Source organism: Sorghum bicolor, chromosome 7, assembly GCF_000003195.3.
Source record: "Sorghum bicolor cultivar BTx623 chromosome 7, Sorghum_bicolor_NCBIv3, whole genome shotgun sequence".
Classification (NCBI taxonomy): domain Eukaryota; kingdom Viridiplantae; phylum Streptophyta; class Magnoliopsida; order Poales; family Poaceae; genus Sorghum; species Sorghum bicolor.
Genome location: NC_012876.2, coordinates 37681075 through 37696288, shown reverse-complemented (window position 1 = coordinate 37696288; position 15214 = coordinate 37681075). Strand labels below are relative to the sequence as shown.

Sequence of the window (15214 nt, the reverse complement as noted above, 5' to 3'; positions counted from 1 at the left end):
TCCGGGTACACAACCTCCCCGTCGGGACGTGTATTGGGAGAACAGCGGGGAGGTGCTGCTGAAAATTCGTCTCAGATCGGAGATGACATGGAAACTAACCCCATCTACGCATCCTCGGGTGGGATTAGGACCTATCCTCACCTAATAGTTAATAGGGCTACCGTGTAGATGCATTCTGTTCTAACATTACTGCATGATATGTTAGAGGATGGATGACCGTCAGTGGATGTACACCGGCCGCCCAAGTCAGAGACATCTCCTTGGAATGGATTGAGAAGACCGAGGCTTTCTTAGAGCAAGCATTCACCAGGGCTAAAGGCGCCCGTATGACCTGGTGTCCATGCGTGAAGTGTGCAAACACGCGGAAGCGTACGAAGGAGGTCATGGGGCAGCATCTTTGCAAGTTTGGGTTTATGCAGGGCTATACCCAATGGACCTACCACGGTGAAGGTGATCGCACGAGGGAGGAGGTTGTGAGACCACGTGTCGATGGTTTTGATGATGATGGTGGGGTAGCAGACATGTTAGATGACTTTGGCCACAGAAACTTTGTTGGAGGAGTTACGGAGGATCCCGAGCCTACCGCCAAGGCATATTATGACATGCTAGACTCGGCTCAGAAACCCCTCCACGGCCATACATCAGTCTCACAGCTCGATGCCATTGGTCGTGTGATGGACTTCAAGTCTAGGTGTAGCATGAGTCGACAACACTTCGACGACTTGCTGACAATTATTGGCACATTGCTTCCGGTGGGTCACGTTCTGCCGAAGAGCATGTACGACTCACAGAAACTTCTTCGTGCACTAAAGATGCCATATGAGAAGATACATGCTTGTCTGAAAGGCTGCATCCTATTTAGGAAACAATATGAGAATGCAAAGTATTGTCCAGAGTGTGGCTCCTCTAGGTTCCTGGAGGTAGAGTCCGGTGATGGTAGCACTCGGCAGCTGGACATCCCCGCTAAGATCCTACGGTACCTTCCCTTCTTACCGAGGCGTCAATGGCTATACATGACCGAGGAGACCGCAAAGCAGATGACGAGTCAAGAGTGGCACACTATAATGCTATATGTGTTGACGAATCTTGATGAGGTGCATCCATACATGCAGTAAGTTCTATACCACTTTGTTTCTCATTGGTGTTGTATATGCACTATTTGCATCCAACCCCTTTGTCCCCCAACGATGCAGGCAATTTCAAAATGAATTCTAGCGTCGATCAAGGGAACCAACCCCACAAGAGCTTGATACACTTCTTAAACACGGTGCACGCGCTGGAAGTCCTGATTTCATTTCTTGGTTCCAAGAAAAGGTACTTTCCCTCGTGTACTTAGTATCACATTGCAAGTAGATGGTACGAGCGGGTAATATAATGTACTATCCTTCTTCACCTTGCAGAGCCAAACCGATGCGCTTATGAGCGCCGAGTTAAGACATGTTGCCCATGGTTGTGCACACAGGGTCATATCATATGCCGGTTATGATGTGAATGAATATCGCTTCCACACAACAAGGCACGAGCAAAGTCGTCCTAACCGGAAAACGACAAATACTGGAGTTTTCACGCTCGGCCAAAATGGGCTGGACTATTATGGAAGAATTGAAGACATATACGAACTCACGTTTCATGGTTGCAAAGATATTAAATCCGTCATATTCAAATGCCATTGGTTTGACCCTGAAGTAACAAGACGGACGCCTAATCTTGGGCTAGTCGAAATTCGACAAGATTCCGTCTTACCAGGAGATGATGTATACATTGTGGCCCAACAGGCCACACAAGTTTATTATACGTCGTACCCGTGCAAAACCGATGCATGTCTTAAGGGTTGGGATGTTGTGCACAAGGTATCGCCGCACGGTGGAGTACCGGTACCAAACAAGGAAGATTACAACTTTGACACGGACACATATGAAGGGGAGTTCTATAAAGAAGAGGGTCTAGAAGGGACTTTTGTGATAGACTTAACTGAAGCCATGGATGTGGCCATTGTTGTTGAAGACGACGATGACGTTGAGGTTGAATATGTGAGGGACTTACAATTACTTGAGGAGTTACGCTTAGACAATGACAATAACGATATCGATGCTCCTCCACTTAGTGATGAGTACCTAGACATGGCTGGTACAGATGATGAGATGGAGGATGCACCGGATGCCGGTTATGAAGATGATGATTATTTCTAATACATGTAATATTATGTTATCCTTAATTTGCATCTCTATCTAAGTACATGTTGTTTATTTGTGGTTACTGATTTACTCTTCTTACATGCAGGTCACTGAACAAAGATGGTGGGTGGCATGAGGAATGTGAGGTCACGGTACGCCCGACCGAGGGAGGAGCCTCAGGAGCAGCCTGAGGGGTTGGGGAGCAGGTCGAGGAGCCGGTCGAGGCACACCTCGAGCAGGAGGACCAGGAGCGTTAGCAGTCTTCAGGGGGAGACACCCGCGGTGCAGCAGCAGGAGACGCCCACCTGGGAGCAGGAGGAGCAGGAGGAGATGACCACCGGGGCGCACGAGGAGCAGGAGGAGGAGGAGGAGGAGGAGGAGGAGGAGGAGGACGAGGACGACGGGGCCCCGCCAGATATCTGGCAACGAGGTCCCAGTCAGCTTCCCAATCGATCGATATTCATCGACCATCGCACATTGATTCGGCCACGAGGGCAAAAGTATGTTTCAAAGCACTACTTCGACATTCCTTATGTTCAAATTCACAATATGAACTACTAATTTTGGTTAACCACTTGTGCAGGTCCTTTAAGGTACTAGTAGCAGGAGTTGCTCACCAACGGCACCCCAGTACCATCCTTGGTGGCTTGTGCAGGTTGCACTTCCCTGGCGTGGTCACTCTTGCGGGGGCTCCGGAGCCAGCATGGACATTTCAGCACTACGGAGGCACGCCGGATACCACAGATGTACTTGGCAGGAACTTCGGCAACAAGGCCTTGAGGGTGATCAAGGAGATGTGGGTAAGAATTTCTCGCACTTCATTGCTCACTACTTCACATTCTTTAGTCCTTCTATACATAATGACTGTCTACATCGCGTGTACATGCAGGATTTCTTTAGAGTGGAGCCTGAATATGAGGAACAGGCCAATCACATTTTTGGAACAAAATGTGTCAAGAGCATCAAGGACATGCACTACGAGGCGCGCATCCAGGCAATCATAAATTACAAGGCCCAGTACGAGCATGTGAAGATACACAAAGATGTCGCAAAGGGACACTACACTGACCAAGGAACAGTTCATGCTTGTAAGTAACATTAATTTCTTGGTAGTTTAAGTAACGTTAATTTGGTCTTGTTAAATGTCATGTTCTTGATCACGTGTAGGTGCCACCGTATTGGGTGGAGGGCAAAGGGATGTGCTGGGAAATGATGGTGGACTGGTGGTGCAGCCAGGAATGGCAGGACCAGCACGACGCAGCCCGCGTGCGACACAGAAAGATGTCAGGTCCATCACACCATCAAGGGAGCCTTACCCTCGAGGAATACAGAGAAAGATATGTAAGTATGAGGATTTATTGATTTATTCTAACGGTCATATGTGCATACCCTCTAATTATCTTCTTGTTTTTTTTCACAGGAAGCCGCACACCCTGGGCAGGATATAGGCCCGTTGGGGGCCTATACTCTGTCCAAGAAGGGGAAGGCGACGGCCGACATCACCTACAGCCCGGACGACCCTCCTGAGGCATACACCAACTCCACCGTCCATAGCCGGATCAGCTCATACTGTGATTCAGCACATGCGATCCATGACCCTAACTTCGATCCCTACAATGAGGCCATCAGTGGAGAAGCAGCCATGGGCGGTACTGGGTTGCCGACCCCTTGATTGACTCCTCGAGGACTCCTACTCTCTCCCAGATTAGAGCAAAGGATAGGCGCCAGGGCCAAAGTAGCTCAGGGGTACGCTCGAGGCCGACCGCAGCCGACTGCATCATCACCAACCTCCAGGTTCTCACTGTTTCATTCGCGCTCAATCGTTCAATCATAACATAGCTTTGTAACACAAGTTTTCAACCTTGTAGACCCAGCTTTCGCAAAAGGAAATCAGGATCACCGAGTTAGAGACACAGTACAGGGAGATGGCCATCTACATGCGAACTCTTGGGGCTCAGATGGGAGCACCTCCGCCACCAAACTTGTACGTTCCACCCGCTCTAGGTGGACCTAGCCCAGTGAGTTTCACTTCACTTAACCATGCAATCTCTACCTTTGTAGATGTAGATGTAATTGTGGTTGTGTGCCATCGAGCCGCTGTAGATGTCAGCCGGCCATCGTGCCGCTGTGCTTGTCGGCCTTCGTGCTGATGCTTTTCTTGCAGGTCTTGGGAACCTCCCCGTGCAGGGGAGGTGCTGCCAAAATTTTCATTTGAAACCACTATGTATATCTTCAGCTTCAAGTATTTAATCTCAAAATTCACTTATGACACGTTTGTCTCATCCTTTGTACAGCTTCACTCCCAGGGTTCTACTCAAGAGCCCAATGAGCAAAGTCCTCAAGACGGTGGGTGGAGCGACCATGTCAATCCGTACCAACCTCCAGGCGATTCATGGGGCAGACGAGATGGATTCGGTTGGTGAACTTGTAGTTTGTTCATGGAATTTGTCGTTTTATCGGACGTGTTGTTGAACTTGTGGTTTCCTCGGACTTGTGATGGACTTGGTGATGAACATGTGTTTATGTATGTGACATGTACGTTATATGTATGTGAGAGATTTGGTATATCGTGGTTATTGTGGAAAGTGTGTGATATATTGTGATATTTGTGTGCTATGTGTGATTAATGTAAGCTATGCTATGATACATGTGGCTGCAAAAGCAAAAAACAAAAAAAAACTGGAAAGGGGGTTTGCCGTGTGCTAGAGCCATAACACACGGCAAAGACCAATCTTTGTCATGTGCTATGACCATAGCACACGACAAACCCGCCTACCAGGCCGCCTAGTCCATACCTGGGAAGGGGGTTTGCCGTGTGCCCATCCTGACACACGGCAAACATTGAGACTTCGCCGTGTGCCTGCATGGTAGCACACGACAAACATTGGGACTTCGCCGTGTGCCTGCATGGTAGCACACGGCAAAGATTCAATGTTTGCCGTGTGCCACAGCGAAGGCACACGGCAAACACTCTTTTCAGGAAAAAATAAAAAATTCTTTATAATTTTTGCCGTGTGCCCACTCTAGCTCACGGCAAAGGTTTACCGTGTGCAACACACGGCAAACGTTGCCGTCAAACCGTCCCCCACCGTTTCACGCCGTCCGTCACCTTTTTTTGCCGTGTGTCAGGGTTGACTCACGGCAAAACTTCGCCGTGTGCCCACAATTTGGCCGTGAGTAAAGATAAAGTTTACCGTGGGAGAATTTGCCGTGTGTTCTTCGCCGTGAGCAACACACGGCAAAGCCTTCGCCGTGTGCGATTTGGGCTTTGCCGTGTGCCCGAGGCACACGGCAAACCCCCCCAATCCGGTAGTGACTCCTAGCCAACCCATAAAAGTACACCAACGCCCAGGAGTGTGGGGGTATAAACCCCTATACCCTTACGGCTAGACTTCAGCCAGGAAGCTTGGCCCACTACGAGACGAGTTCAAGGCTCGATCCGACAGCCCGAGTTTCGCGCAAGGAAACAAGACGTGGAGATCAAGCAGGATTCTAGTCGGTTAGAATAGGAATTGATATCGAATTATCTACGGCAGTTGTAACCGACTAGGATTAGTTTCTAGCTCTGTAACCCTGCCCTCCGGACTATATAAGGAGGGGCAAGGGACCCCCCCTAACACATCATATTCTCTCAGCACAAATCAATACAACCAGACGCAGGACGTAGGTATTACGCCAACTCGGCGGCCGAACCTGGATAAAAAGCTTGTCCGTGTCTTGCGTCACCATCAAGTTCGTAGTTTGCGCACCGTCTACCGATAAACTACTACCGTGGGTATACCCCAAGGTAGACTGCCGACTAGCTTTCGTCGACAGTGGCGCGCCAGGTAGGGGGTGTGCGTGCAACTTTTCCGGCGAACAAGATGGTCACGATCCCAGCTTCCGCGACCGTGCCCGAAGGCCTCACGTTCACCGTCGGCCAGATCACGTGGACGACGTGCAGCGGCGGTTTCGCGACCACGGTTCCGAAAGAGATCCAGATCCAATCTGAGATCACGCCGTCTCCGACCACACGCATGACGGCACCAAGCTCCCGACCACCGTTCCCGCTCTACAAGGGAAAGGAGATCGACTGCTCGGACCTCCTCCAAACGCTCGATCGCGCTGACTCCAAGCTACTCGAAGTCTCCCAACTAATAGATGGAGTTCTGCGCCGCCCCGACCAAGCTGCTCGAGCGGATTTTTCGAAATTCCGCCGGCCAACTCGTGTCGCCACACACGAACGGCTGGGAACGTCCCTGACGATAACCTCAACCCCCTCAGGACGATCCGTCGAGCTCAAAAAGGAAGACTATCCTTGCGGCCTGAACAACTCGGCCTCTGTTTACTCACAGCATGTCCAATCCGTTTTCAGCAAAGCGGGCTGGTCGCCGACAAGGAACAATCATCACCATGTCAACATGGTGACCATCCGAGAGCTACGGGATGGCCAGGTTTCCAGCACCAACTCAAGCACCGGCTCCGTCCCCACCGAGGTTGTGAACACCGAAGACGAGGACTACGGCCTGGATTTTCCTTCACACCCTCCGGGTTTCGACCGATTCCCGATATTCCCCCCCCGGCGAGGGGATATTGTATTCAATGTCAGCGCCGACGAACCGGCTGTTGACGGAGAAACAGACGACCAGAGGCAACTCCGCGAACAGCGTAACGCCGATCGCGCCCGACGGCGTGCGGACGAGCAACAACAGACGCCACCAGGTAACCTCAACGATGCCTTTGACATGGTCGGGGACCAGCCGGTCTACAAAACGCCAAGCGCCAACGTGGCTGTCGCCATGGCCAACCTGGATCGGCTTCCTGACACCCCCGAATGCCAGGGAGTCCGGACCAGTATCCGAGCACACCTGATCGCCGCGATGGGACAGACAGCCACTCTGCTCAAGAGAGTCCAGGACGTCTCTTATACGGAAGCCGCCTCCGACCAGACTCATCGTAGCCGGGCCTCACCCAGCAGGCGTCGCCGCAGCCGCTCTCCCGACAACCGTCGAGGGGACTCACGGCGCGACGATGGTGGTCGGGACGCCGATGGCCGCCGCCAGCAGAACCGCGTACGCGGCCAAGAAGAAGAAGATCAACACAGGGATCTCCGCCACAACATCCCTCCCAAAGATGCCCGGGACCGCATCAACAGGCGCGCCGCAGAGAGAGCAGTCCACGAAAACCTGCGCCGCATCGAGTACGATGCGACCCATGGTCCTCCGGGCCTAAGGCAGTTCTCCTCACACCTCCGCCAGGTCGTGTGGCCCCACAATTTCAAGCTCGAAAAACTTAAAAAATACGACGGCAAGGAAAATCCAGAGAACTGGATCACCCTCTACGAAATCGCCGTCCGATCAGCGGCAGGAGATGAGCACGTCATGGCTAACTACTTCCCCGTAGTCCTCGACCAGGCTGGTCATCAGTGGCTTCTCAGCTTGCCCGAGGACTCCTTCGACTCTTGGGAAGAGCTACGACAGGCTTTCATCGACAACTTCATCGCCACATGCGAGCAGCCCGGAAACAAGTATGACCTTGAAAGGATAAGAGACAGGAAGAATGAACCTCTGCGCGATTACATCCGACGATTCTCGGATATGCGCCTCAAAATCCCGAAGATTTCTCATGACGAGGCCATATCAGCCTTTATCAAGGGCTTGCGTTTCCATGAAGCGCTGAGGAACAAGCTGTTGCGTAAGCGCCCATCAACGGTAGCAGAGCTCCTAGCCACGGCTAAAAATTATGCCGATGCTGATGACGCAGAAAAACTAATCCGAGACGATGCGAGAGGCACCGACCAGCCCTCCCGGCGAGATGACGGTCGTGGTCGCTACGACAACAGAAATCACCGCCGCTCCGATAACCGCGATCACCGAGAGGGTTGGGATCGGCGACGCGACAGCCGCGACGACTTCAGAGGAAAGCGCCCTCGCGAATACGACCACGAAGTAAACACGGTCAAACGTCCCAATGGACGACGAGACTACCAAGACGACTACAACAAAACGTTGAAGGGACCGTGCCAGCTACACCCAAAGTCTAACCATACCATGGAAGAGTGCCGCGTCCTCAAAAGTATCTATACACGGCGGGCCGCCCAAGAAGACACCGCCAAGAAAAGTAACAAACGCGACGGACACGACCACGAAGATGAGGATGAGGACCAAGACAGGGACCCCCGACACCAATACGTCAGCCCCACCGACGTGGTCCACTCCATTTTCGGGGGCAAGGTCTCCACTGAGTCCAAGCGAGAAAGAAAGCTGTTAAAGAGAGCCTGCCTCAACATAGACAGCACGGACGGGCTGATCGCAGATCCGAAATTTCCCGCCTGGTCTCACAGGGAGATCGCGTTCAGCAGGAAGGACCAGTGGGCCGCTATCCCAGAGCCGGGTCGTTTCCCACTAATTCTTGATCCCTGCATCAATAGCATTAGATTCGAGCGCGTGCTCGTGGACGGGGGAAGCTCCATCGACATCCTCTTCCGCAACAGCCTGCCCGCCCTCAAGATATCACCGGCGCAACTAAAACCTTACGACGCCCAATTCTGGGGGGTTTTGCCGGGTCAAAGTTCGGTGCCCCTCGGACAGATAACATTGCCTGTCCAATTCGGCACACCCGATCACTTCCGGACGGAGTTCATCAACTTCGTAGTCGCGGACTTCGACGGGACCTACCACGCCATACTGGGCCGCCCATCGCTGACAAAGTTCATGGCAGTCCCGCACTACTCATACCTAGTGCTTAAGATGCCCACGGAAAAGGGTGTCCTGACCGTCAGAGGCAACGTCTACACTGCGTACACCTGCGAAGAAGAAAGTTTCAAGATCACCGAGGCAATTGACCTCTCAATCCGCATGGCGGAAACAGCAAACCAAGCCGCACAGCTGCCCCCCGACCAGCTCCGATTACCTGAGCAGGAGACAGCCAGAAAGAATTCGAAATCCAAGGAGTACAAAGAAGTGCAGCTGGTCGAAGGCAACCCCGAGAAGACAGCCCTCATCGGGGCTAACCTGGATCCAAAATAGGAAGACGCGCTCGTCAGGTTTCTAAGGGACAACGTGAGCGTTTTCGCATGGAAACCCGCAGACATGCCCGGTGTCCCACGAAACCTGATCGAGCACTCCTTAAACGTCTCGAAGACCGCAAGACCAATCAAGCAAAAACTGCGACGGTTCGCTCGTGACAAAAAGGAGGCTATTAGGACAGAAATAACACGGCTTCTAGCAGCCGGATTCATAAAAGAGGTGTATCATCCCGATTGGCTCGCCAATCCGGTTCTTGTACGCAAAAAGAATAATGAATGGAGAATGTGCGTTGATTACACCGATCTCAACAAACACTGTCCTAAAGATCCTTTTGGTCTTCCTCGCATCGACGAGGTGGTCGACTCAACGGCCGGATGCGAACTCCTCTCCTTTCTAGATTGCTACTCTGGTTATCACCAGATCTCGTTAAAGGAAGAAGACCAGATCAAAACATCCTTCATCACACCCTTCGGCGCATACTGTTACACTACCATGTCTTTCGGACTTAAAAACGCCGGGGCCACTTATCAAAGGGCCATCCAGCAATGCCTCCACGACGAGATTCGCGATGACCTCGTCGAGGCCTATGTGGACGACGTGGTCGTAAAAACAAGGGACGCAAGCACCCTAATCGACAACTTAGACCGAACCTTCAAGGCACTCAATAGGTACAAGTGGAAGCTCAACCCCAAGAAATGCATTTTCGGCGTTCCTTCCGGTCTACTGCTCGGCAACGTCGTCAGTTGCGACGGCATACGACCAAACCCTTCAAAAGTCAAAGCCGTACTCGACATGCGACCACCGAAGAACGTCAAGGATATTCAGAAGCTAACCGGATGCATGGCCGCCCTCAGTCGTTTCATCTCAAGGCTGGGAGAAAAAGGCCTCCCTTTCTTCAAACTATTGAAAGCATCAGAAAAATTCTCCTGGACAGAAGAAGCCGACGCTGCGTTCACTCAGCTTAAGACCTTCCTCACTTCACCGCCTGTCCTCACAGCGCCTCAGCCCAATGAAGACCTGCTCCTTTACATTGCTGCAACCGACAGGGTTGTTTCCACGGCAATAGTGGTCGAGCGAGATGAACCAGGTCACGTCTTCAAGGTCCAGAGACCCGTTTACTTCATAAGTGAAGTTTTAAACGAATCCAAGGCCAGGTACCCACAAATACAGAAGCTTATATACGCCATCCTGATAACGTCAAGAAAGCTGAAGCACTACTTCGACGGCCATCGAGTCCTGGTGACAACCAGCTTTCCTCTCGGGGACATCCTGCGCAATAAAGACGCCAATGGCAGAATCGTGAAATGGGCAATGGAATTATGTCCATTTTCCCTAGAGTTCCAGAGTCGCACCACTGTCAAGTCTCAAGCCCTGGTCGATTTCATTGCCGAATGGACGGATCTCAATGAGCCTTCCGTTCCAGATGTCTCAGACCACTGGTCAATGTTCTTTGATGGGTCCTTGAACATCAACGGTGCAGGCGCTGGGATATTGTTCGTATCACCAAACAAGGACAAACTCCGCTACGTCCTTCGGATCCTTTTTCCGGCGTCAAACAATGTCGCCGAATACGAAGCTTGCTTACATGGCGTACGACTAGCCGTCGAACTGGGGGTCAAGCGCCTCTATGTCTACGGCGACTCCGCTTTGGTCATCAACCAGCTCAACAAGGAGTGGGACGCAACCCACGAGAAGATGGATCTCTACTGCAAAGAAATTCGCAAATGGGAAACTAACTTCTATGGCATAGAGTACATCCACGTGGTCCGGGATAAGAACCAAGCAGCAGATGCGTTGTCAAAGTTAGGCTCGTCTCGGGCCCAAATCCCGCGGGGTATTTTCGTCCAGGACATCCATGAGCCGAGCGTAAGCTCCCCCCTGGTCGACAAGCAACCCACCGAGGCAATGCTCATAGATGACGCCGCTCCGACAACCGGTGGGCGTGACTGGCGTATCCCGTTCATCAAATACATCTCAGACGGGACAGGTTTTCAGGACAAAACAGAGAACGAGCGTCTCATCCGACGATCAAAGAACTACATCCTGGTCGACGGAAAACTCATGCAGAAAAACGCAAGCTCCGAGGTACTGCTCAAGTGCATACCCCAAGACGATGGTATCAAGCTCTTGGAGGACATACACGCCGGATCCTGCGGCAACCACGCCGCATCTAGAACACTGGTCGGAAAGGCTTTCCGAGCAGGTTTTTATTGGCCAACCGCGGTCAGCGACGCAGAAAAACTGGTTCGGCATTGCGAAGGATGTCAGTTTTTCGCTAAGAGGACCCACGTACCTGCCCATGAAATTCAAACCATCCCGTCGTCTTGGCCCTTTGCTTGCTGGGGGCTTGACATGATCGGACCATTTAAACCAGCCCCGGGCAACTTCAAGTTTGTCTTCGTGTTAATCGACAAGTTCTCCAAGTGGATTGAATACATGCCCCTGGTCAAGGCAACCTCCGAGAAGGCTGTGGAGTTCCTCAATCAAATCATACACAGATTCGGCATCCTGAACAGCATAATCACCGACCTGGGCACTCAGTTTACTGGCACCACTTTTTGGGATTTCTGCGATGACAGAGGCATAGTCATAAAATATGTGTCAGTGGCACATCCACGTGCCAACGGTCAAGTTGAACGTGCTAACGGAATAATCGTCGACGCCCTAAAGAAAAGGTTGTACACCGAGAACGACAGAGCACCCGGTCGATGGATGAAAGAATTGCCGGCAGTGGTCTGGGGCCTCCGAACTCAGACCAGTCGAAACACAGGGGTGTCTCCCTACTTCATGGTGTACGGCGCAGAGGCGGTCTTGCCGTCTGACATACACTTCGGATCTCCTAGAATCGAGCACTTCGACCAGGCGACCGCCGACAACGCCAGAGAACTCGAAATCAATTGCATGGAGGAGAAGCGTTTAGTTTCGTGTCTCCGAACAGCAAAATATCTCGCAGCAGTCAGGCGATACTACAACAGGAACGTCAAGGACCGTTCCTTCGTGGTCGGCGATCTGGTGCTTCGATGGAAAACAAGCCAGGAGGGAATGCACAAGCTATCCATCCCCTGGGAAGGACCCTTCGTGGTGACCGAGGTCACACGACCTACGTCCTACAGATTGGCATACCCAGACGGAACACGAGTGCCTAATTCTTGGCACATCGACGAACTGCGACGTTTCTATCCATAAAGTTTTAATGACTTTCTTTTGTAAGTATCTTATAATTTTTGATAATGAAATTCTCTATTTTTGGCCCATACCTTGTCACATACAGCACTTGGCAAAACTCCTGCAACGGATGCTCTTAGCGACAACCAAGACAAATGCGGTGACACGTCACTCAGATATTCTTACAGCGCTCAAAACAACAGTCATGACAAAAAGCAAACTTTATTACAAACTTTACATACAAAGTTTACAATAAATACCCTGACGGGCAAACACTAGTCTATTCCTACAGACTACTTTATTGGCCTAGCTTCTCGGGCTGATCACCCGCCTGGCCCTGCTGCCCGGACGAAGGGGTCGGGGCCACCGGCGCCTGGCTGGTCGAGACCGCAGGCGTCGACCGCCCATCTCCCGCAACGGACGCGCCCGACAACTCCCTGGCCGACCTATCTGAGCTCGGGTGGTCTGGAGGAGTGGCCGTTCCGCACAGATTGATGTCGCCGATCACCGTCGACGACAAGTCCAGCAGACTGCCCCGAAGTTCGTCCGCTTCCTGTGGGCCGACTTCCTTCGGGTACCCCTTCTCCAGCCTGCTCAAGTCGACCAAGGGATAGTGGGCGCGCACCATGCTGAGGACGTGCGCGCCGGCAAACTCCCCGGCGTCCTTCACAAACTGCTGGAGCCAGTCCCACGCCCGTTGCGCCTTCTCGACCGGGGTCAACTGCGGCGCGCGGGGCTGGCTCTCCGGGAGCTCGGGACTGAGCAGATCTAGGACCGGGGACACTCCTTTCCAGATCCTGCAACAGTTGGCCTTCCAGGAGTCCCGGTCCTTGATCAGGTCATCCAGGTGCTTTTTTGTGTTCACCTTGAGCACTGCAAACGAAACGAAACGTTACTTTCGGCATACCAGACAAGCAAAGGGGCAGGCAGCAACCAGCAAGGCGGCACCCATTACCAGCTAACTCCCGGTCTTTTCGACCCAATTCCTCTTCCGCTCGCCGTCCGGACTCCTGAGCACCGGCGAGCTGTTGGCTGAGCTGCTCCTTCTCTTGTTGGAGGCTCGCCACCTCCTCCTCCAAGTCTGCGCGAATCCTAAACTGGTCAGCAAAGCAAACTATACAAGTACGCGAAACTGCTCGGAGCGTGTGACTAACCTTCCTGCAGCCGGTACTGGTCGGCCAGACGACGAGCGAGGTCGAGACGACGCTCCTTTTCGGCGCTCATCTCGACCACCTTCTCCCCGACCTCCGCCCGCAACCGGTCTACCTCCGCGGCAAGGGCCTTGTTCTCGGCCATGACGCCTTCTATCTGGTCAAAGCACCGTTTCCGGTACTTCGCCGTTTTCATTATGTCCTACAAAGCAAGCATATAACGATCAAGCAAGACAAGGCAAAAGAATGCGCAGCAGTACAAAAAGCCGCTTACCTTGACTTCGTCGACAAGGCGCTTGGCCGCGCGCTCCACCCTGGCGGCCTCTTCGGTCTCGGCGACCTCCTCATGACCGATAAAGTGATCCCCGCGTTGGCGCCACACATACACGTGTTGGCGGCCATCACGGGGACGACCCTCGATCTCCTCCACCTCGTCGTCGGAGGCCGCCCGGGTTTCTTCCTCCTGTGCTGCGTCACCCCCGGTGGTGGTCCCAGGCATTACTGGCCCTTGGACCAGACCTGGAGAGCCCGCAGCCGAAGAGGCTCCTGCTCGGGGCAGCGGGGGGACTTCACTCCCCCCGGCAGGAGGAGCGGTCGGAGATCTCCCCTTCTCCGAGGAGTCAGTTGGGGGAGCCTCTCCAGCCCTGGTCGGGCTGCTTGTTGTCGGCGCCGCGCTCGGGAGCCCCTCGGTGCTCCCAGGCGCGACTGCAGCTGTTGGCTGCTCTGTGGTCTGGGGGGCTGCATCCCCAGAACCGCGGGCAGGCTCGCCCGTTCCCTGGCCGGCAGTTTGGCCACGATCGACATCCGATGCCGCACTGCAGGAACAAAAGTTAAAAAAAAAGAGGAGTCCAAAATACGTAAGTCGAACACTTACAGGTCTGACCGACGATGGGTCGCGGTGAACCTCCTCCTCGCCCGGCCGGTCGGCACTTGTGCCCCCACTTCGGCAACTTGCGGGGCAGCGGCGCCGCTGGCCACTCGATCAGTGGCGACCGGCGCAGTGTCTGGGCGGCTCCGAGGCCGTCGGACCAACGACGGCGCAGCCTCCTCGTCGTCGTCGTCGTCGTCGACGATCCGCACGAGCCGACGACGCTTCGGCGCTTGGCTGCTCTCCGCCGGTAGGTCTGCCGGCAGCTCCGGTGTCGGCAAGGGATCCGCCGGCAATGGCCTTTTCCCCGCTACCCTCTCCTCGGAGGTCGGGACGGGGCGGGCTCGGTCTTCCTCACTGCTGGTGTAATGAGTACACCGAGCAGCGTCCTCCTCTGGCGGGACCTCTCCCACAGGATCTTCCATCCCCGGTGCCAGTGATACATACACTGCGCACCGGTCGACATCACCGACCTGCAAAAGCAACAGAGATGAGTTAACTGCAGACGATATACGAATAATCAAACAGACTCTGCTACATACCTTTGGTGCTGGTCGTCCTAACTTGAAGGCTTGCACCCGATCACTACCACGGATGAAGCTCCCATCCGCGAAGTTAAACAGCTCGTTCAACAGCTATTGTACCTCCGCTTTCTCCAAGATCTCCGACCGCATCCTGGTCGGGTCTGCGCTCCCGGCATACTCGTACGCCGAGTGCACCCTCTTCTGGCAGGGCATCACCCGGCGGCAAATGAAGTTGCCGACCACGCCAAGCCCGTCTAGGCGCGACCAGTCGATCAGCTTCATGAGATCCGCCACTGGACCATCGAACTCCGGACGGTCGGTCCAG

The 15214-nt window shown here is 53.4% G+C and overlaps 1 protein-coding gene across 4 annotated transcripts in view; it reads left to right on the top strand.

Annotated features, from left to right (window-relative positions):
* Positions 1-4750, top strand: part of LOC8071000 — a 6308-nt gene extending 1558 nt beyond the window's left edge. The window contains exons 3-12 of one of the 4 annotated variants that reach the window (XM_021464579.1): positions 206-1111; positions 1194-1314; positions 1401-2194; positions 2281-2674; positions 2758-2974; positions 3064-3262; positions 3342-3515; positions 3595-3968; positions 4043-4192; positions 4469-4750. In XM_021464579.1, coding sequence (XP_021320254.1) covers positions 2295-2674; positions 2758-2974; positions 3064-3262; positions 3342-3515; positions 3595-3596 — 972 coding nt within the window. In that variant the 5' untranslated portion in view covers positions 206-1111; positions 1194-1314; positions 1401-2194; positions 2281-2294 and the 3' untranslated portion in view covers positions 3597-3968; positions 4043-4192; positions 4469-4750. Of the gene's footprint in view, positions 1-205; positions 2195-2280; positions 2675-2757; positions 2975-3063; positions 3263-3341; positions 3516-3594; positions 3969-4042; positions 4193-4468 lie in introns of those variants that run through there. The other 3 variants (XM_021464580.1, XM_021464581.1, XM_002445334.2) reach the window with 3 other exon arrangements.